Source organism: Narcine bancroftii, chromosome 13 (genome assembly GCF_036971445.1).
Source record: "Narcine bancroftii isolate sNarBan1 chromosome 13, sNarBan1.hap1, whole genome shotgun sequence".
NCBI classification, from domain to species: Eukaryota; Metazoa; Chordata; class Chondrichthyes; order Torpediniformes; family Narcinidae; genus Narcine; species Narcine bancroftii.
The window spans coordinates 32,487,208-32,509,316 of record NC_091481.1 but is presented as its reverse complement, the minus strand read 5'-3'; the positions used below and the strand labels follow the sequence as shown (position 1 = coordinate 32,509,316).

The 22,109-nt window shown below is 41.2% G+C and overlaps 1 protein-coding gene across 1 annotated transcript in view; it reads left to right on the top strand.

Annotated features, from left to right (window-relative positions):
- dera (deoxyribose-phosphate aldolase (putative)) overlaps positions 1-22,109 on the top strand; it is a 32,057-nt gene extending 9,948 nt beyond the window's left edge. Inside the window, exons 3-9 of the mRNA XM_069909352.1 lie at positions 334-481; positions 3,508-3,603; positions 4,527-4,661; positions 5,326-5,454; positions 17,149-17,261; positions 21,113-21,262; positions 21,388-22,109. Coding sequence (XP_069765453.1) covers positions 334-481; positions 3,508-3,603; positions 4,527-4,661; positions 5,326-5,454; positions 17,149-17,261; positions 21,113-21,262; positions 21,388-21,444 — 828 coding nt within the window. The 3' untranslated portion in view covers positions 21,445-22,109. The remainder of the gene's footprint in view (positions 1-333; positions 482-3,507; positions 3,604-4,526; positions 4,662-5,325; positions 5,455-17,148; positions 17,262-21,112; positions 21,263-21,387) is intronic.

Sequence of the window (22,109 nt, the reverse complement as noted above, 5' to 3'; positions counted from 1 at the left end):
GACCCATGATTCGGAGCCAAACAGGAGTCTAAAAGTAAAGCAGGAATATCTGCAGACACCATTGTTGAAGTAAAAACACAATGCTGGAGAAACCGTGTGCTTTATGTTGTAAAGGTAAAGATGCATAACGAATGTTTTGGGCTTCAAGTATTTCCCGCATTGTGTTTTTACTGTTGTAAAGCTTACGGTGCTGGTTATAAATGAGGGATCTCTATCTAGTGGCAGAAAATGAGTACTGCAGTACTCTCCCCTGCAATGTATTTTGTCACTCAGGTTTTCTCTTTGTGTAATCCACATCAATATTAGTCCAGTACCCCTTTTGTCATTTTGTAGGCTGCATGGCTTTTGAAGGCCGTCACCTGTATTGACCTCACCACGCTCTCTGGTGATGACACACCTTCGAATATTCAGAGGCTCTGCTACAAAGCCAAGCACCCCATCAGGGAAGACCTGCTGAAGCATTTAAACATGCAGGATGAAGGTATGTGGGCTGGAACAATGTTTAATGGACTCTGGTCCTAGTTGTTTTCAATTAAATAACCTCTTATCTTTTTGAATAAGGAATTGTCAGATTATGATGATTGTTGCATGTACCAAGAAGCAATGATAGAAGTTGTTAGTAAACCAATAAATATAGTGTAGCAAGTAAGACTCAGTACAAAAGTGCAGAGCTACAAAGATCAGTTGATAATCAAAGGCATCATAATTATTCTCTTGGACCTTGAGGGAGAGTAGGGTAGAAATTTCAGGGGCCCTGGCTGATGTATTCAAAATGTCCTTGGCCACGGGTGAGGTTCCAGAGGATTGGAAGGTAGCTCGTGTTGTCCCGTTGTTTAGAAAGGGCTCTAAAAATAAGCCAGGTACTTCTAGGCCGGTGAGCCTTGAGCCAGTAGTGGGTAAATTGTTGGAAGGAGTTCTGAGAGGCAGGATAAGTAGGTATTTGGACAGTCGTGGGCTGATTAAGGATAGTCAGCATGAGTTTGTGCGTGATGGGTCGTGTTTAGTGAATCTTGCAGAGTTTTGAGGTTACCAAGAAGGTAGATGAAGGAAGGGTTGTGGATGTTATCTTCTTGGACTTCAGTAAAGCCTTCGACAAGGTCCCACATAGGAAGTTAGTTCAGGAGGTTATGACACTAGATATTCAAGGAGGGTTATAAACTGGATTTGAAATTGGCTGTGTGGGAGAAGACAGGGTGGTAGTGGATGGTTGCTTCTCAGTTTGGAGGCCTGTGGCTAGTGGTGTGCCTCAGGGGATCCCATGTTGGGACCATTATTGTTTGTTGTATATATCATTGATCTGGATGATAATGTGGTGAATTGGATCAGCAGGTTTGGTGATGACACAAAGATAGGTGTTATGAACAGTGAGGAAGATTTTCAAAGCTTGCAGAGGGATCTGGACCAGCTTGGAGAATGGGCCAAAAAATGGCAGATGGAGTGTAAGGTGATGCATTTTGAAAGGGCAAACCTAGATGTTAGGGCACTGAAGAGTGTGGAGGAGCAGAGAGATCTGTGAATACAAATATATTATTCCCTGAAGGTGGCGTTGAATGTGGACAGGGTGGTAAAGAAAACTTTTTGCATCTTAGCCTTTATAAATCAGAGTATTGAGTATAGGAGTTGGGATGTTATGTTGGTTGTTTAAGACATTGGTGAGGCCAAATTTGGAATGTTGTGTGCAGTTCTTAGTGCCTAACTGCAGGAAGGATATCCGAAAGATTGGGAAAAAGTACAGAGATTAACTAGGATATTGCCGGGTCTTCAGGAGTTGAGTTACGGGGAAAGATTAAACCGGTTGGGACTTTATTCTTTGGAGCGAAGAAGAATGAGGGGAGATTGGAGAGAGGTTTACAAGATTTTGAGAGGTTGAGACAGGATGTATTGAATAGGCTTTTTTCATGGATTGATGGAGAGAAATACGAGATTAAGCTGAAAGGGGAAAGGTTGAGGAGGAACATTAGGGGGAAGTTCTTCACTCAGAGAGTGGTGGGAGTGTGGAATGAGCTGCCATCTGATGATGTGAGTGTCCGCTCAATCGTGTATTTTAAGAATAAATTGGATATGTACATGGATGGGAGAGGCCTGGAGGGTTATGGAATGGGAGATGATTGGCACAGACTCGAGGGCTGAATGGCCTGTTTTCTGTGCTGTAGCGCTTTAATGGTGTCTGTTAATGGTGACTCCTCTTCCTGATGCGAAGTGAATGGAGAGTGGCTGGGCTGGGATGAGTCTTTTAATATGTTGGCTGCTTTTCCAAGGCAGCAGGAGTTGTAGATGAAGTCAATGGAGGGAAGTGAGTTGGGTGATAGCCTGAGCCCCGTTCACAACCCAGTGTGTATTGCATTAGTCTTCTTCAGAGAGGGCAAGTTGTGTCTCGTGATACACGAGAGATCATTGTCTCCCTTAGAGCTTGCACCTCTTTGGAGGTCACACAATTTTCAATCATTTTCCAAAATTAGCCACTGAAGTTTGTAGCTTCTTGCAGGAGTTCTTGTTTCATAGTTTATGGACATGACAGAGAATGAGATTTGTTTCTGCCATATTCAGTAGGCTGATGTACATCCTTTTTAGAATTAACAAAGTTATAATACCTAAAGAGTTTTATATTTGTATTGATCCCATCTTTTTTTCTTCTGAATCCTTTGTGTCAAATATAAATGATGCATAAAACGCATCAACTAACTATTTTGGTATTCATGTCAATCACTAAAACCTTTAATCTGTTTATATTAAGGTGGCCCCATTAGCATGGCAGTTAGTGCAACTCTGTTACAGCATTAGCGACTGGGGTTTGAATCTGGCGCTGTCTGTAAGGAGTTTGTGCGTTCTCCCCGTGTCTTCATGGGTTCTTTCCCACTCTTAAAAATGTACAGGGGTTGTAAGTTAATTAGGGTATTAGGGCGGCATGGGTTTGTGGGCCGGAAAGGCTGTGAGTTTAAATTTAAAAAAAATATGACCTCTTGAATGCCTCTTAAACCCTCTGGCCACCTTTTAAAACATTCTGCCCATTCCAAAGTAAACTCAACATTGAGTGAAGATTCTGACTTGGCAGTTCTGGAATCCAAACTAAAATACAGAACATGAATAGTCTTGTGTTTCTGTTATTCCACCTTGATCCTTGTGTCCCCTACAAAAAGTAGAGCATTCAGGAAGCAATGCAAGGTCTGTGTGAACCCAGAACTTGTTTTGTAGGGGAGCTCAAGCTTTTAGTTTTGAAGGTCCTTTTACAACATTGGTCAGAGATAATCTTAAGTCTCTGCAGATTTTAATACATTCAGTCCAATGAATTTGTTAATGGGATGAAACAATATGCAAGAAAGGGCAAGTGAAGGAAAATTGTCTGAACAAGGAGGCCTTGTCAGGATTTATAACCTGCAGATCAAAGTATGTGGCACAAGGTGGTGTGAAGAATTTGCAGTGCTTCGCTTAACACAGGCTTTCCCTGTAATGTAGGCAGAGTTTATTTTCAAGGAATTACCCTTCAAAGTGTTTTTGTTTTGTTTATAGGTATTACTGTTGGTGCAGTGTGTGTTTATCCATCAAGAGTGGCTGACGCAGTACAAGTACTGAGGAATATACACTGCAATATTCCTGTTGCCTCCGGTATGATGGTAACAATCTGTTCAATGGAAATGATGGGTGTATGTTAGGGTGTTGGCATTAAATCACTTCATCTAGTTCCACATCCTGCTCAGCATTACTAAACATTACATTCTCCAACGCAGGAATTTCTATCTCCACCATTCAGACTTTTTTCTGAGCCGCTAATGCAGCCTGTCATTAACTCAGGACTTGTTTGATTCCCTCTGCAGCCATCCTTGGGTAACATCTTACTGAAAGGTCTATCTCTATGCGTCTTTCCCTGTAGTAAGTTCTTTCTTCCTCCTTCATCTTCTCCAGCTTCAAGTCTCCCTGCAGAGTTAATTTTCGCTTGTGCCTGATATCAAATCAGAAGGCTTGGTTCTTTCCCTGCCGTATTCATCTGCTGCCAGACAGCTCCTGTATGCACACTGAAATGCTAGAGGAACTCGGCCAGTCTTTTCAGCATCAAAAGGAGACAAAGATGTTTCGGGCCTGAGCTCTTCAAGGTTGCCTTTTCTGATTTTTTTATTTTCCCCCCCTCTCTCTTCCAACCCCCCCCCCCCCCCCCCGAAGAAGGGCTCAGACCTGAAATGTCGGCAATATATCATCTCCTTTAAAGGCTAAAAAGACCAACTGAGCCTCTCCAGCATTCTGGTGTGTTGACTGCAATCACAACATCTGCAGCCCATCGTGTTTCATCTCCTGTATCTATCCTTCCTGCTTCTCTAAAACGAGATTTCACTGCCTTCTCGCCGCCACCACTGGAATTCTCTTAGCTGTGATCTTGCCCTCAGTCATTCTCTGCCTAGTTTTCAATTAATTCCAGATCCTCTTTTGTGGTTTTGATTGTTTAGTCATCTGAAGTACGCTCCTGACCAAGGGGAAGACAACTTGTTTCTTTGTGAAAACTAAAACCATTTTTAAAAAAAAAATATATCCAACAGTGGCAACTGGCTTTCCTGCTGGACAGACACCACTATCTGTACGTTTGCAGGAGATTACGATGGCGTTGAAAGATGGTGCTACAGAAATTGATATTGTCATTAACAGAACTTTGGTACTGAAGGGTGAATGGGAAGGTGAGGGCTGTTCCTTTATAAATAAGTAACAACTGATTAGATGGTGTAATTAGTTTTAAAAATATATATTTTGTGTTCCTGTGATAGTCTATCAATGTTCTGAGCCAGGCTTCATAAAAAGGAGATAGCTTTTTTTTTAGGTTCTTTATCTTAAATGGTGTCCGCACTGAGACCAGATCTTTTGAAAATACTAGTTTTGATGCTAAGCTTTACTGTGGTGAGCACACAAGAAAATCATACCTCACCTACCACAAAATTTCCTGTCATTCCATCGCATTGAATTAAATGGGATATTGATTGGAGCAAAGGAAAGCTAATTTCCCTGATGCATAAAATAAAAAAGGGAAGGTGAATTTTTCCAGTAAATTTGAGCGTTGTTTGCAAATGTTGTCAGTGGGGCCATGTGCGTATTAATTAGATCACATGTGGGATGAATTAAAAACTGAATTAAACTGATGCAATTTTTAAATATTATGACAAGATTAAACTTCATATTTCAAAGTTTGTTCAAGAAGTTTCTCAGTATATAATGTCAACAAAACAGTAACACCTGGTTTACCAAGGCCTAACCATATTCAGTGTTTCTTGTGTTTAAAACTTTTGAAGTTGGCATCAGTTCCCTGATTGTGTTTTATGCATTTTATGTTCTTGTTTGACACTTTAGAATTGTACAAGGAAATTCAGGAATGTCGAGAGGCTTGTGAAAATGTGTACATGAAAACCATACTTGGAACAGGAGAACTGGGATCTTTGACAAATGTCTACAAAGCAAGTCTGGTTGCCATGATGGCAGGTAACATGAATTTCCATTCAATGTTTGCATAAAGTCTCTTGACGTTGAAAACATAATTGATGTTTCAACTCGTTAATTGATGTTAGCAGAGGGAGAATTGTATTCTCAACATTTGGATGAGAGTTAAATCTAGAACTAGTCTTGGTTCCAGTCACTATACATCATGTGGGTTTAATTTGAAATCAGCAAATTATTTTGTCACTGCACTGATTAATATTTTTACAGCAAAAATCATAAAAATTGTGGTTTAGGTTTGCATGATCCTACTGTCTCCATGTTGACTCTGGTAGACATCATTGTTCATCAAGCTTTCTGAAGGAATTTTCAAACTAAAGTAACACAATGTGAATTTTTCATGAAAGTTCACTACTTTAGCAAAATTTCTTCAAGAATGTAAAAACATGTTTGCAATGAATTTAAAATGCTGATGAGCTGTCACACATTAACAAAACAGAATCGTTAATTTTGCATCCAGTTCCATGTCTGAACCTTTCAGTGAAGCAATGTGTCTTTTCTGAGAAGTGAGAGAAATAATTTGGCTGGGCCTGAAATTCTGAGGGGTTTGCTCATTCTACATTGCCAGAGGCTCAGGAGGATTTTTCAAGTCCTTGACATTTTGCACAGAAAGGTGTGATTTTAAATTTAAAAAAAAGAGTGATGGGAAAGAACAGAAATTTACATGAGCTGTGAGTATAATGTTGACATTAGAATGCGAGCTGAACCAGACAGCGAGGAAGAGCTCTGACCTGTTTTGCTGTACAGAAATAGAAGCAAGATGTTGAAGTAAATCATTGTGCCTCATGTTTTTTAACACAGCCGCTGCATTCCAGGAAGATTTTCCCGGAACACATGCTGTGTAAAAAGCATGGAACGGGAATGAATGTGCCATACCTGTTCTGACATTTTACCTCCGAGATCCCTTGTCAATTTCCCGGAACGCTAGCAGCCTAAAGTGAACTGCAGGCATTCCGTGAACAACGGGCGAATGAATAGGACATCACTGCAGTGGCGTTGCAATTCCCGCCTCTTGCTGCACTCCGGTATGCTGTCTAAACTCGCGTAAAGAAACTGATTTGGAGTTTTGGTCATTCGTGTGTGAACAACCGATGTGGGCACGTTGGACATTCTTCAGACTGTAAAATCATGCAAAGTTGATTTTAAAAAAAAACATATCTGATAGTCCTATTCATTTTAACTAACTTCACCACGGTTTTCAATTAGCCCTGAGATTTTTATTCTTTTTCAACAATTTGTAATTTATAAAGCTTACATTTGAATCTTCTTCCTTTTCAGTTGGAAGTGGGGCTCATGAATAGATTCTCATCTCTTCCACCATTTATCTTAATCTTGTCCCCTCTGATTTCTGATTCTCCTCCCAGTGGGAATATTTTCTCTGTCAAAGTGCTTCATAATATTGAATATCCATTAAGTATTGGTGATATGTAATGACATTGATGGGAAAAGGCACAAAAGAAGATCCCAGCAATACTAGAAAATGGTGTGATAAACCTGAGGGAGAGTCTGTTGATCTTTCCTGGTATGACTTACACTGAGTATGACATACACTGAGCAACTTCCAAAAAAACATTGAATAGAAAACCAAGGCTCCATCAAAGAAGGGGAGAAAATGAGAAATTGTTATTGTAAGAGAACGTCCATGCAGATGTGTATGGTTTGCTGTAAAATCAGAATTTCTTTTGTCCTATTTGACCCATTATAACTGTCAGTTCACTGAAGGAACTATTGTCTCTAGTCCTTGCTCTTTCTTGCTTTCTTCAGTTCAGGCCCTTTTAATTATCAAGAGATGTGCTTCTACTGTTGTTCCCACCAATAGGGTAATAGTGATCCATTTTGAGGATAGAGGCTGCTTTTTTTTTTAAAGCACCACCTCATGTAGATGTCTTCAATGGAGTGGAGTCTGGTGCCTGTGATGTTGCAGGCTGATTTAACAACCCTATGGAGTTTATTCTTGTCCTGAGAGATGGAGATTGTGGTGGCCATAAACAACATATGTTCACAGCTTTTAAAGGTGGGAGGGGTGGTGGGGAAGAAGGAACAATTCTAGGGCGGATTATTTACCTTCATTCTTAGATTGTGTTCCATCTCTGGGAAAAATATCTTTTTGATGCACGTTTTGAAAATAATCAGCAGATTGTGCCGAGAGTTGACGATAACTTCAATTACATTTGATGTACTTTAGGTAATCTGGAGTGAATCTCTTGCATTAGTTTATCCTCCAAGTAAATGTAATCTGAATGGTAAAATTATAGATAATGTCTGTTTTGCTTTTACTTAAAATGACTAATTATTTTTCATATGTTTCCAAAGTACATACATGACATCACATTCAACACTGAGATTCTTTTTTTCCTATGGGCATGCAGAATTACCACTAATTGGCAGTCCAACTGAAAACTGATTCAACTTACCCATGTAAACAACTAAAAAAATGTAAGCAAATTAACTGCAATACAGAGATAGGAAAAAAAAATCAGTAGTGCAAAAATAAGCCCCTGATTGAGTTTGTTGTTGAGGAGTCTGATGGAAAAGGGGTAGCAGCTGTTCCTGAAGCTGGTGGTGCGAGTCTTGAGGCACCTATACTGATGGCAGCAGCGAGAACAGAGCGTGCGCTGGGTGATGTGGATTTTGATGATTGCTGCTGCTCTCTGATGGCAGTGTTCCCTGTAGATGTGCTCAATAGTGAGGAGAGTTTTTAATGTAATGTCCTGGACTGTGTCCTCTACTTTTTGCAGGGTATTGTGCTCCAGGGTACTGGTGTCCTCATACTAGACTGTGATCCAGCCAATCCGTACACTTTCCACCACATATTTGCCAGGGTTTCTGATGTCCTACCGAATCTCCGCAAAGTCCTGAGGAACTCGAGGTGCTCACGTGCTTTCTTCATGATGCCATTGGTGTGTTGGGTCCAGGAAAGGTCCTCTGAGATCCTGACTCAAATTTGCTCATCCTCTCCACCTCTGATTCCCTCCGATCACTGGACAGTACACCTCTGGTTTTCCCTTCCTGAAGTCAACGATCAGATCCTTGGTTTTGGAGACCTGGAATGCAAGGTTGTTATTAGTACATCATTCAGCCACGTTTTCACTCTCCCTCCTGTGTGCTGGCTCATTGTCCATTTTTATACAACACACTATTGTGGTTTTGCCAGTGAATTTGTAGATGGTATTGTTGTCCTACCAAACCATACAATCATAGGTATATAGCACATAGAGAAGGGGACTACGAACACAGCCCTGAGGTGCTCCTGTATTGATGGAGATTGTGGAGATGTTTTTACCAATCCTCTCTGATTATGGTCTGGAGGTGAGTAAATCCAGGATCCAATTACATGATGAGGTGTTGAGTCCCATACCTTGGAGTTTTCTGATCAGGTTTAAGGGGATGATGGTGTTAAATGCTGAACTGTAGTCAAAAAAGAGCATCCTGATGTATGCATCTTTGCTGACCAGCTGTTTCAAGGCTTTGTGTAGAGCCAGTGAGGTACCACATTATCTGTGGTAGACCTATTGCTTTGATAGGTGAATTGGAATGCCTCCATGACACCACTCAGATGGGCACTGATATGCTTCAAAACCAGCCTTTAAAAACACTTTATCACTGTTGGTGCAAGTGCTGTTGGTCGATAGTAATTTAAGCAGGTTATCATACTCTTGGGCACCAGTATGATTGACGCCTGCTTGAAACAAATGGGTACCACACCCTGCTGGAGTGAGATTTTTTGAATATTTATTATTTTAAAGGAGTGAGATGTTGAAGATCTCAGTGGCTACATCGGCAAGTTGGTCAGCACAGATTTTTAATACTTGGCCGGGTGCTCCAACTGGGTCGGATGCTTTCCTTGGATTTGCTCTCCTGAAGGTATGTCATCTTCGTATAGGGACAGGAAAGGATCATAAAGGGACATGGGAGAGCACAGTGGTGGTTCTTCCTCATTTTTCCTGTTGAATCTGATGTAGAAGGCGTTGAGCTCATCTGGGAGAGAAGCTTTGCCATATCCGACTGCTCTGGATTTGGTCCTGCAGCAGGATATGTCATTTAGGCCCTGCCCCAGCTGTCGGATATCCACTTTGCTTGGGAGATGGCTTTCCGAAGGTCCAACCTGCTCCTTCTGTAGTGGCATGGCTCTCCACGGTTAAATGTCTGTGATCCAGCTATCAGCAGGTTCTGTATTTCAATGTTCATCCAGGGCTTCTGTTTGGGGTAAACCCTGAATGATTTGGTGGGGATGCTCTTTGCTTTCTCAAGAACATCTAAATTAAGTCAAATATTGATAATAATTTGCAGTGGTTTAATAAAAATCATGTACCAGAGTTTAATGATCTCTTATTTTTGATTCTTAATCGTCTGCTAAATCGCTAAGACAGTTGCTTTTAATTGGATCCTGATGATCTTGTATTCAATTTTTACCATAAGGGATTAAAAACTTATAATATTGAATTTGCTTCGGATATTTTTGAAAATGTTCTTCCCCCTTCTAATACCTCTTTCCCACCCACGCCTTCAGCACTGTTGAATAGGAATGTTCTCATTGGAGAAACTGCTGCTCTCCAGTTGCGTGAGACCAGAATTACATTTTTGGAATCAGTTATGAAAAGGAAAGCTAGTCCTCAAAGGGCTGATGAATAATTTGTCATTTTATCATAATTGCAGTTAAAGCTTGATTATAACTAATTGCGTACTGATCTACTTTGGAAATTAATTTAACTTTCTTACAAATGGATTTTTTTCATCTGTTCTTTTGTTAAATAATTCGTGACTTAGAATTTTAAAATTAGAGTAATAATTTGATAGATTAATCTTCGGAGTCGGTAATTTTTATATCACCCTTCACAGTCTTTGGTTTGCAAATGAATTGTGTTTTAATTCTCAAAAAATGTATTTTAAAAAGCATTAGCCATTACGTGATAATTAAGAAAGATGAGTACAAAGGAAATAATGCACAGAACGTCTCTTGAATGAACTGAAAAATGTTAATCTTGTCCTGTTTAGTGATGAGGTGCAGAATTGCAGCCAAAACCCTTGGAGAATTGGAAGCAAATGAATTTGGTAGTGGATGTAATTAAGACACATTGTTATCTATCTATTTCATCAAAAGCTGATTATTAAATGTCAAAAGTAAAAGGTCTGGTAGTGGGCTGCATTAAACAATCTTGAGATGAATTTGCCCATGATAAAATTAAGTAAAAAGCCTCTCACAAAAAGTCATTGTATAATTTTCAGCTACAAACGCCGACAGAAATATATTTTAACAGAGACTTTCATTTACCAATTTAAAAGTTGGATGCCATGTCAAAAGGCCAAGACACGCAGTTTTAATATTCTGTAAATTGAGTGAGGAAAAATTGGTTTAGAAGAGTAATTTTCAGTGATTTAAAAAAAAAAGTATTCATTCACTGCTGAACATAAGAGAATAAGAAATGGTGTGGAAGTAGTCAATTATAACTTTTGTACCCTGCTCCACCATTCAAAATGATCAGGGTTGATCTTTCACCTCAGCACCACGACCCTGCAGTCATCCCCCATTTTAGTATATTTATTTATTAAGAAAATTATCGGTCTCCATCTTGAATATTGTCATCCATTGAACCTTTGCAGCCCTCTTCAATAGACTTTCAAAGGTGCAGAAATATTTTCTCATCTTTGAATGCTGGTTCTAAACCTCCAAGCCACAGGAAATGTTAGGTCCAAGTCTAACCTGTAAACCCCTTAAGAATTTTACATTTCACTGAGCCTATTGCTCCCTCCCTTATTCTTCTAAACCTTTGCATCAGATGCATTATCTCTTCAAGTAGATCCCTCTTTTGGTACAGAGACCAGATCTGTACACAATATTCCAAATATGATCTCTCTGGGCTACATATAATTGGAACAAAATTTCTCTATACTTGCATTTAACCCCACCTGTAATAAAGGCTAACATATTGTTTGCCTTCCTAATTGCTTGTTGGATCTGCATGCTTTGTTTCAGTGATGTGCAATGACACCCATTTCCCTCTCAACACTAATGAATGTCAATCTCACTATTTTTAAAAAGTAGCCTTTTTTCCCCCATTCAATGGGATAGATGATCTCATCTCTGAATTCCCATGCTTTATGTTGGACTATGTCATTTTTTGAGGTGAGGCACCCATGCAGGCTGCAGACTCCAGGGTCTCGCACTAGGCTGTTGGAGACTGGCTGAAGAGGGTACCAGGTATTGGAATTGGGATGCAAGAGGGGGCTGAGGATGCTGAAGGTTTCCTGATCTTGTCGGAGGTTTGGATCTGGAGCTCAGGGTGCTGATGGTTTGGACTGGACTAAGGGGCTGCAAGAGTGCTGGAAGATATTCTGAAAACACTCTTTTGCTCGTCTTTCTCTTGACTGTAAGATGTGCTTCAGGCAATTTCTGTCTGCCTTAGCAGAAAACCAGTTTAATGTAATATTACACTGTCTTTATTGCATGACAATAAATTGAATCTTGAATCAGTTTAAAATAAGAAATGGAATGTAGGAGTAGGCACTCACTGCCTCTGTGGGGGCTGTTTCTCTTTTATTCTTAGCAAGATTGTGCTGGAACATGGAGTCTCTGCTAGTTTTTCTTTCTCTTGAGAGATGTGCCAGCAATAAATGCATCTAAATCTCGCTGGATGGCCTCTTGTGCCAGCACTGTGAGTCATCAACATTTACCTTCACTAATGGCATATCCCTCCCTCCTTCCTTCCATTAAGACTCTAAAATTGATCAATCCTTGCCTTGAACTTTGCCTGCTCCCTTGTTCAGAAGATTCCAAAGATTCAATATTCCAGTTGCTAATTCTTGGAGTAATGATTCCATCTGAGACATGGGGTGGGGAACAGATTTGAACGGTGGTTGGGGGGGGGCTAACAATAGTTTTGCCCAACATGCCAGCCAGCAAGCAGAGGTATTCTGGACAGTTTAAATATTTATCTTCGCCCTAAAACTTCAGTAAATCTGGGTAAAACATCTGGCCTGGACAGAGTACCTGGCCGAATTTAAAAAATCTGTGCTGACAAACTTACCAATGTATTCATGGATATCTTCAACATCTCACTGGCAGTGTGTGGTACCCACCTGCTTCAAATAGGTATCAGTCATACCAGTACCCAATAAATGCATAGTAACCTGCCATAATAACTAACGACCAGTAGCACTTAAATCAACAGTGATGGTCCTTTGAAAAGCTGGTGTTGAAGCAAATTATCTCCTGACTGAGCAGCAACATCGATAAGTTCCAGGTTGCTTATCGGAGCAGAAGATCTATGGCGGATGCCATCTCACTGGCTATCCCAAAGCCCTGAAACGTCTGGACTGTAAAGATTCATATATCAGGATGTTCTTTATCGACTACAATTTGCCATTTAACATCATCCCCCTCAAAATTGATCAGCAAACTCCAAGACCTTGGACTCTACACCTTACTGTGTAATTGGATCATGAATTTCCTCACCTCCAGATCACAATTAGTGAGGATTGGTAAGAACTTCTCCTCCACAATCTCCATCAGTACTGGAGCACCACAGAGCTGTGTTCTTAGCCCTGCTCTACTCATTTTATACATATGACTGTGTGGCTCGGTACGACAATAACACCATCTACAAATTTGCCGACTATACCATGGTAGTGGGTTGTATAAAGGAAGGAGATGAGACAGCATACAGGATGGAGAATGAAAACTTGGCTGAATGGTGGACCAACAACAACCTTGCACTCAAATGTCGCCCAAACTAAAGAACTGATTTGTTGATTTCAGGAAGTGAAAACCAGAGGTGTACAATCCAGTGATCATTGGGAGATCAGAGGTGGAGAGGGTGAGCAAATTTTAAGTTCTTGGGAGTCACTATCTTAGAGGATCTTTCCGGACCCAACACACCAATGGCATCATGAAGAAAGCTCATCAGTGCGACTACTTTCTCAGGAGTTTGTGGAGGTTTGGTATGACACCAGAAACCCTGGCAAATTTCAAGAAGTGTGGAGGAAAGGGTGCTGATTGGCTACATCACAGTCTGGTGTGAGGACACCAATGCCCCTGATTGTAAGGCCTTCTGAAAGGTAATGGATGCAACCCAGGGCATCACAGGCAAAACCCTCCCCACTTTCGAGAACATCTTCAGGGAATGCTGTTGTTGGAGAGCAGCAGCAATCATCAAGGATCCACACCACCCAGCACACGCTGTTTTCACTGCTGCTATCAGGAAAGAAGTATAGGTGCTGCAAGACTCGCACCACCAGGTTCAGGAACATTTGCTACCTCTCCACCCTCAGACTCCTCAACAACAAACACTCATTTAAGAACTCTTATTTGTACACTTTTAAAAAAAATTCTCTTTGTGTTGCACAGTTTGTTTATATTCATTACTTTTTTTACAGTCCTTTATTGGTTTACATTTATATTTCTTCTTTGGCTTGGCTTCGCGGACGAAGATTTATGGAGGGGGTAAAAAGTCCACGTCAGCTGCAGGCTCGTTTGTGGCTGACAAGTCCGATGCGGGACAGGCAGACACGATTGCAGCGGTTGCAAGGGAAAATTTGTTGGTTGGGGTTGGGTGTTGGGTTTTTCCTCCTTTGCCTTTTGTCAGTGAGGTGGGCTCTGCGGTCTTCTTCAAAGGAGGTTGCTGCCCGCCAAACTGTGAGGCGCCAAGATGCACGGTTTGAGGCGTTATCAGCCCACTGGCGGTGGTCAATGTGGCAGGCACCAAGAGATTTCTTTAGGCAGTCCTTGTACCTTTTCTTTGGTGCACCTCTGTCACGGTGGCCAGTGGAGAGCTCGCCATATAACACGATCTTGGGAAGGCGATGGTCCTCCATTCTGGAGACGTGACCCATCCAGCGCAGCTGGATCTTCAGCAGCGTGGACTCGATGCTGTCGACCTCTGCCATCTCGAGTACTTCGACGTTAGGGGTGTAAGCGCTCCAATGGATGTTGAGGATGGAGCGGAGACAACGCTGGTGGAAGCGTTCTAGGAGCCGTAGGTGGTGCCGGTAGAGGACCCATGATTCGGAGCCGAACAGGAGTGTGGGTATGACAACGGCTCTGTATACGCTTATCTTTGTGAGGTTTTTCAGTTGGTTGTTTTTCCAGACTCTTTTGTGTAGTCTTCCAAAGGCGCTATTTGCCTTGGCGAGTCTGTTGTCTATCTCATTGTCGATCCTTGCATCTGATGAAATGGTGCAGCCGAGATAGGTAAACTGGTTGACCGTTTTGAGTTTTGTGTGCCCGATGGAGATGTGGGGGGGCTGGTAGTCATGGTGGGGAGCTGGCTGATGGAGGACCTCAGTTTTCTTCAGGCTGACTTCCAGGCCAAACATTTTGGCAGTTTCCGCAAAACAGGACGTCAAGCGCTGAAGAGCTGGCTCTGAATATATATATATATATATATATATATATATATATATTTATATACAATTTTCTTGCCCTACTAATAAGTGAAAATTCTGCCTGACCTGCAGAAAAAAGAACCTCAGGGTTGTATGTACTCTGACAAATCTGAAGCAATACTACTTTTGAGTTTTTCTACTTCCTGGCGTGGAAATCTGGTTACATTATTCACTATGACACTTTTATGGAGTGACTGCAAGTTTACTCCCTTCCCACATCAACGTGATCTACCAGGAACGTCTGAAGAAGATGCACAAAATCATTTGGGGACCCCTTCCACCCCCTACATTGCATCAGCTGCTATTGTTGGGAAAGAGATTCAGGAGGATCAGACCCAGGACCACCAGGCTGAGGAACAGCTTCTTCCCATAGGCAGTGAGAACGCTGAATGACCAAAGGGACTGCTCTCACTAACCATCCCAGACTCTTGTATTTACGAAACTATTTATTTAGTTGTGTATATTTATTTGTATATATGAATACATGTCCCTGCATGTGCGTTGTTTGTCGCATGTGTTATGTCTGGTTGTGTGTCTGCATGACTGGAGAATGCTGGTTCAGATGACAATAAAGTTGACTAGACTCCCGACCACCCCAAAAAAAAGTACAGCTGGAAGAGGTCACAAACAATTTCCATGTCGGTTATCTGTGGAGTGAAGACTAATTGGTGGGGGTGAGAGCATCTCTGCTATTTTCTGTAAGCGAACATTGGAGGGCACAACCTGCTGTCAGCTTGTCAAGGTCTGCAGACCCTCAAAATATCTTCATAAAAGGGTTATGACTCAGTGTTGACTAACCATTTTTACCCAGGGATGCTGTCTGACCTACTGAGTTCCTTCAGCAATTCTTTCTTCTCAAATGTCATGAACCCAATTGCAAATGTTGCATGTTAGTTCGTCCAGCTTGTTGGCCTTTTCACTTCATTTCACTTTCTCCTGCATGTCCTCCTTCAAAGAAACTCATTGCAGTATGTTTGAAGGCTTATTCTGAAGTCTGTTTGTGGCCAAACCAACGTAATTTTACTCTCCAGTTTTATTCTCCAGCGATCATGCCCAAGTCTTACTTTACTTGGCAACCATTGTGACCAACCAGACTCCTACAGAGGGACCGTCTGTTGGATGGCATCCAATGTATGGAGACTTATGAAAGTACTTAGGAAGTGTAATAGCCCAGCACCAATGGAAGTTTCATCTTCTACAAGGCAGACGTATGCTTCCTTTTGAGCAGATGGCTTCTTGTGACCTTGATTGTACACACTAAAAACTGTCACTTTGCACTCATTTCGGCATGCTGAGTCAGAGTTTGACACTCCAGTGGGGTGGGGTCCCAATAACATATTGCATTTTGAACTCTGAAATGCTGCTTTAGGATCTTGTCCAGAATACTTCATAGAAATTTGATGTCTCTAAAAATGATGTATGGATTTTTGCTGGGCTATATTTTGATCCAGTTGAAAATATTTCATGAGACTAATGCTTTTATGTCTCCAGCATGGACAAGGCCAACAGTGTATATCATCCAAGGTGCCTGTTTATTTTTAAATTACTTAATACACAGTTTAGTGCAAACAATGGGCTGTATTGCTGTTTTTCTGGAAGGTGGATCTTATTGGTTCAATATGAATGATCTATGTAGAGTAATTTTACCCTGGATTTGCACATAAATGATTTGATGAGAACTGGGCAAATCTATTGCCAAAAAAATTTTGCACTTTGCAAAATTAAAAAAAAATGTCGTTTGTTGCTTTCTGTCAAAATCTCAGTAGATCCTCATGTTCTCCCAAAGTGCTTCACGTTCAGTCTTTACTTCGAAGGATGGGAATTGTTGCAGTTAATTGTAGCAGTAGATTTAAGCACAGCAAGATCCAATACTTAAATTCTAATAGTGTGGTTGATGGGCAAATGCTAGGTGCTGAGAGGGCTCTCTGTCCTCCAGAGGCAGGCAAAATACAATAGCTCATTTTGATTACATATTCAGTGTTCTGGAAGGGAAGCCTCATTTCTCTATTGTCAACAGTATTTTTGACGTTATTTGCAGTGCAGCCAGGTCCTTGGTTTAACATCTTTGATGCATCTATAAGAAGAGAATTAGCGCACGTGTGTAACAGGCAAGATTATTTGCTGAAATCTAAAGATAAAAACCTTCATCAAAAGAGTTACCTCCAACTGAATTATGTTCGGAAACTTGTTCTATAAATGATCATGCTGAATTGGATCCAACAATAATTCTCTTCAAAGCGATGCCATTTATTAGCTTCAAGGATAATAGTGAATGATCATTTCCTTCTCTATTTTAAGGTTCTGATTTTATAAAAACCTCCACTGGAAAGGAAGGAGTGAACGCCACTTTACCTGTGGCCCTGGTGATGGTGCGGGCCATCAGAGATTATTTCTGGAAGACTGGTTACAAGGTACAACCACAATGAAGGAAGTATTTGCAACTATAGTTTCAAATATGACTTGGTCAACCAGATTCCAAGTATAGTAAAATCTCAATTATCTGGCACCTAAGGGGATATGCAAATTTTCTGCCTGACTGAGTCTCACTCCTCCAAAGCTTAACTAAAGGCCTTTTTATGGTAAAACACTGTTTTTTAAATTCACCTTTTATGACGATCTATAAGGCTGATCCCACATCCCCTCTATGCACAGTTGAGTCAGCGACCGGCTTCCCAAGCTGATGGAGGTGGGGTGAGTGGTGCAGCACCACTCTGGCGCCTCACCAAGCTGCTTCGGCACTTCGTGATGTGACCAAGACTGAGCTCCGTGGTGGGGGACACATGCGATGGGCCTTGGCCCCTCCATAATTAGCAGCTCATCAGGTTGTATTGATCACCGTGGGATCCCTGAGTGGTGGCTCCTGGATCATAGACTTTCAGTGCCATTCATTTTATGGAGGAGGTAGAGCGATTTCACTCCACTGCTAAGTGTACCCCCTTTCCTCCCCCCCCCCCCCCCCAAACCCGGCAGATGGAAGCTGGAGCATATTCGAGCAGTCCATTTGCCTTCTGACCTTTTATGGAGAATCTGTCTTTACATTTGCTTTTTTTCCTACCTACATTAGGAATACATTGTTCAAAAGACAGTGTAAACTGTAAAGTTATTTGGAAAAAGAATCAGTTTTGTAGTCTTGTGTAAAAATCACTTTAATCAGCTAATTCCTGTGACTTGCAAAATTTGTAGAAACAGCGTTGCAGTAACTGCTACACTAAACGTGCTGCCATAATAATTAAACCCCTCACAGTGACAACCCAACTCACCTTTACGCCAGTGTCCCAGACAGACCCTTGGTGCAGCTTCCTTTGAATTCGAACCCTAGACACTGCACGGAAGAGGGGGTCAGGAAGCTCCAGTGTGATTTAGATAAATTGAGGGACTGGGCAGATACATGGCAAATGCACTACAATGTGGATAAATGTGAGGTTATCCACTTTGGTAATACAAACTGGAGGGCAGATTACTATTTGAATGGCAATAGATTAAGAGATGGGGAAGTGCAGAGAGACCTAGGGGTACTTGTACATCAGTCTCTGAAGGCGAGCATGCAGGTACAGCAGGCGGTTAAAAAAGGCAAATGGTATGTTGGCCTTCATATCAAGAGGGTTTGAGTAGAGGAACAAGGATACCTTACTGCAGCTGTACAGGGCCTTGGTGAGACCCCACCTGGAGTATTGTGTGCAGTTTTGGTCACCTTATCTAAGGAAGGATGTTCTTGCAATGGAGGGAGTGCAGAGGCGATTCACCAGGCTGATACCTGGAATGGCAGGAATGACTTATGAGGAAAGATTGCGCAAATTGGGATTGTACTCGCTGGAGTTTAGAAGATTGAGAGGGGATCTCATAGAGACGTATAAAATTCTGGCAGGACTGGACAGAATGGATGCAGATGGGATGTTTCCAAGGATGGGAAAATCCAGAACCCGGGGCCATGGTTTGAGGATAATAGGCAAACCATTTAGGACCGAGATGAGGAGGAATTTCTATACCCAGAGGGTGGTGAATCTGTGGAATTCATTGCCACAGAGGGCAGTGGAGGCAGGTTCTAAATCTATTTAAGAGGGAATTAGATATATTTCTTCAGTATAAGGGTATTAAAGGTTACGGAGAGAAGGCGGGAACGGGGTACTGAACTTTAAGATCAGCTATGATCTCGTTGAATGGCGGAGCAGGCTCGAAGCGTCGAATGACCTACTCCTGCTCCTATCTTCTATGTTTCTATATAACAGTGTTGCATTAGCTACTAAGCTAACCATTCCCACTGTCATAATTAAGACCCCCTTCCTTAAGCTTACAGGTAAAGCCTTACCAATGTACTTAACAGGAGTTTTTATTTTTATTAGTACAATATATTAGGCAGGGATGGGGATCCACTTTGGGAGAGTCAACCCAGCAGCAAGGGGCATGGGCTGGCTCTTCATACTGGGTGCTGCCATTTTATTCAAACACAACTTTATTTAAACAGCTGCTGTGGGCGGGGCATGACCAGGGTGCTTCACTGTCTAAATCTTTGCTCTCATGGGCATGAAGAGGTTGTGTGTTCAAAGAACATTTACTTTTACAATTGTAAAGTTTTATTTAAAACTTTATTTATTTACTGATTTCCTTGATGTGTTCGCTGGTTGCTTGAGTGCGAAATAATGGGGATTTTACTATACTTCATGTGCTTCGCCCTCAGAGACATGACCACAGATGTACTAATTATTAATGATTAACATTTTTCTGCAGTTTTATGTGAATCCCATAATTTAAATATAAGCATTTCAGATCCACACGTTCAGGTTTGTGTTATGAGTTTACCATGCTAGAATTAATAACATCAAAAAATTGGTGTAGACCACTAGATTCCACAAGCCTGTCCTGCCATTCATTAAGATCTTGATGACCTACACTGATTTTGACTCCTCTTTTGTGGCAGTTCCCCATAGCTCTCAATTCCTCAATCTTTCAAATATTTATCATTTACACGACCGTAAATATTTCTCACGATCTGACCTCCATCACATCAGGCACATAATCTCTTGAATAAAGTGAATGCTCATTATCCTAAACTCCCAAGAAATACTATTCCAAGCTGTTTGCCTGATGAATCTCCTTTGAACTACTACCAATGCTACTGTATTCTTTTGTTAAGCAAAGGGAACAAAGCTATGTACAGTATTCCAGGTGCAGCCTTGCTGACATAGTGCTGTACAATTGTAAGAAAGCCTACGTACAGGTACATGATCCTTTATCCGGACATCTAAAATCCGAAAAGCTCCAAAATTCGGTAAGTGGGGAGAGAGGCAGCCGGCAGTTGAGGGAGGCGGCCGGGCGACTGGAAGGGGGTTGGGGTGGATACAGCAGCACAATTCAGGTGGGGTTTCTGAAATACAGAAAAATCCAAAATTTGGAACACACTGTTCCCCCCAAGGGTTCCAGATAAAGGATCGTGTACCTGTATTTGTAACTGGGAAGCTGAGGCAATGAGGCTTTCACATCTGTGCATTGTTCTTATTTGAAAAAAACTTATTCGATTATTCAACGAAGCAACAGGATGTTGATCGTGATTGGATGAAAACATGACAAATGGAGTTTAGTCTTGCACTGATAAGAATCAGTGATGGATTATCTAAATTGAGAAAGACTAAATGAACAAAGTTCAGAAAGATCTCTGTGTCCTAGTGAAGCCATTCTCAATGGGGCCCAGGGCATATTTAAGTTAGTCTTATTTTCCTCTCATAACAATTTTGTGTCTGTGTGTGTGTAAGAGCCACTGGGTACTTGTAATGTCATAAAACTGGAATTTCCTGAAAGGATATTTGGTGATAACTGTTGCAAAATCTGAAAATTTTTATACAGCCTTCAGTAATTTCACTCATCTCAAATTATTTTTGGTTACTATTCTGCATGTTATGTCCTTTGAACAATTGGAGTTTTTCTTTCTCCTCATTTAGCTGGTCAGTGACTTGGGCTGGAGCACAGCTTAGATAAAAAGCAGTTGAAAGTGACCTCACAGGACTATGTGATGAATACAATTTGGACTTGCTTGCAGCAACCAAAATTTGCCACACTGACTGCTTGTAACACAAAGCATTAGTGGTTATGTTGTAAAACAATGGTCAAAATAGAGGGTTAAAGTGGTCAAGGATTGCTGTAACGGGGTAAATATTTTTACTGAATGGCAGAACAGGCTCCAATGGCAAGCACCATTTTGAAATCCGAGGCTTGCGTGCGAGATCACACTTTGGATAGCGTTCCCTCACAATCCTATTTTGCTTTGCAGGTTGGGTTTAAACCGGCAGGTGGCATTCGCACAGCGAAGGATGCACTGAGCTGGCTGACACTGATCAAAGAAGAGCTGGGTTATTGCTGGCTGGACTCCGAACTTTTCCGATTGGGTGCTAGTTCTTTACTTTGTGACATTGAAAGACAGGTTAGGATTCCAGTAACTTCTTTTGCAATGCTGATTGTTTGGTAATTTCTTGTACCTGCTGAGAATTTACATTGACTGCTTAATCCTGCTCACCTCTTGCTGAATTGTGTTTAATTTTTCTTTAGATCTATCATCATGTGACCGGAAGGTATGCAGCTGGTTATGAATTGCCAATGGCTTAAAGGAGCATGCATTACTGCCAGTCAGAAATGGTCCTGGATTCTCATTCCCTGAATCGATCCCTCATGGCTGAATCATTCTTTTGGTGGAGCTTTGACAGCATTTCTGTGGCAATGTTAAAGCACAGGTTTTGCTCTAGTTTTGGCCACTTTTTCACATGGCCACGTTCTGAACAAAACTGGCCAGAATGCAAAAATAATTAATCTGTTGACATACTTTCAGCAAATGAGGTTCAAGAAATTTACACTTTGTTAATTTATAATGCATATTTTCTAAAAATATTCTTGTTGGGTGAGTGAAAGGTTTGTCTCAAAATCCAAATGCTATAAGTGGCAAATCATTCTGGTAAAAAACGTTTATTTTGATCAGCATTATACACGTGCAGCAGTGGGTTAGAGAAGTAGGGCGTCAACGTGAATTCTGATCCTGTTTCTGTCAGGCAAGCTTCTTTGCTAAAATTACAGACGGCATCACTGTGTGTCAGTCTTTTTGCTCTATTTGGAGACCAGTTTGCCCAATAGTTGGAGCTGGAGTTATTGCATCTTTTTTAGGAGACATCATGACCCTATAGTTAGTTCTGTAGCATAAATCCTATTAATCAAAGTTACAAATATCAATAAATGATGATTTTTCAAAGATTAATAAAAATGAAAATGCCCAAATGTAA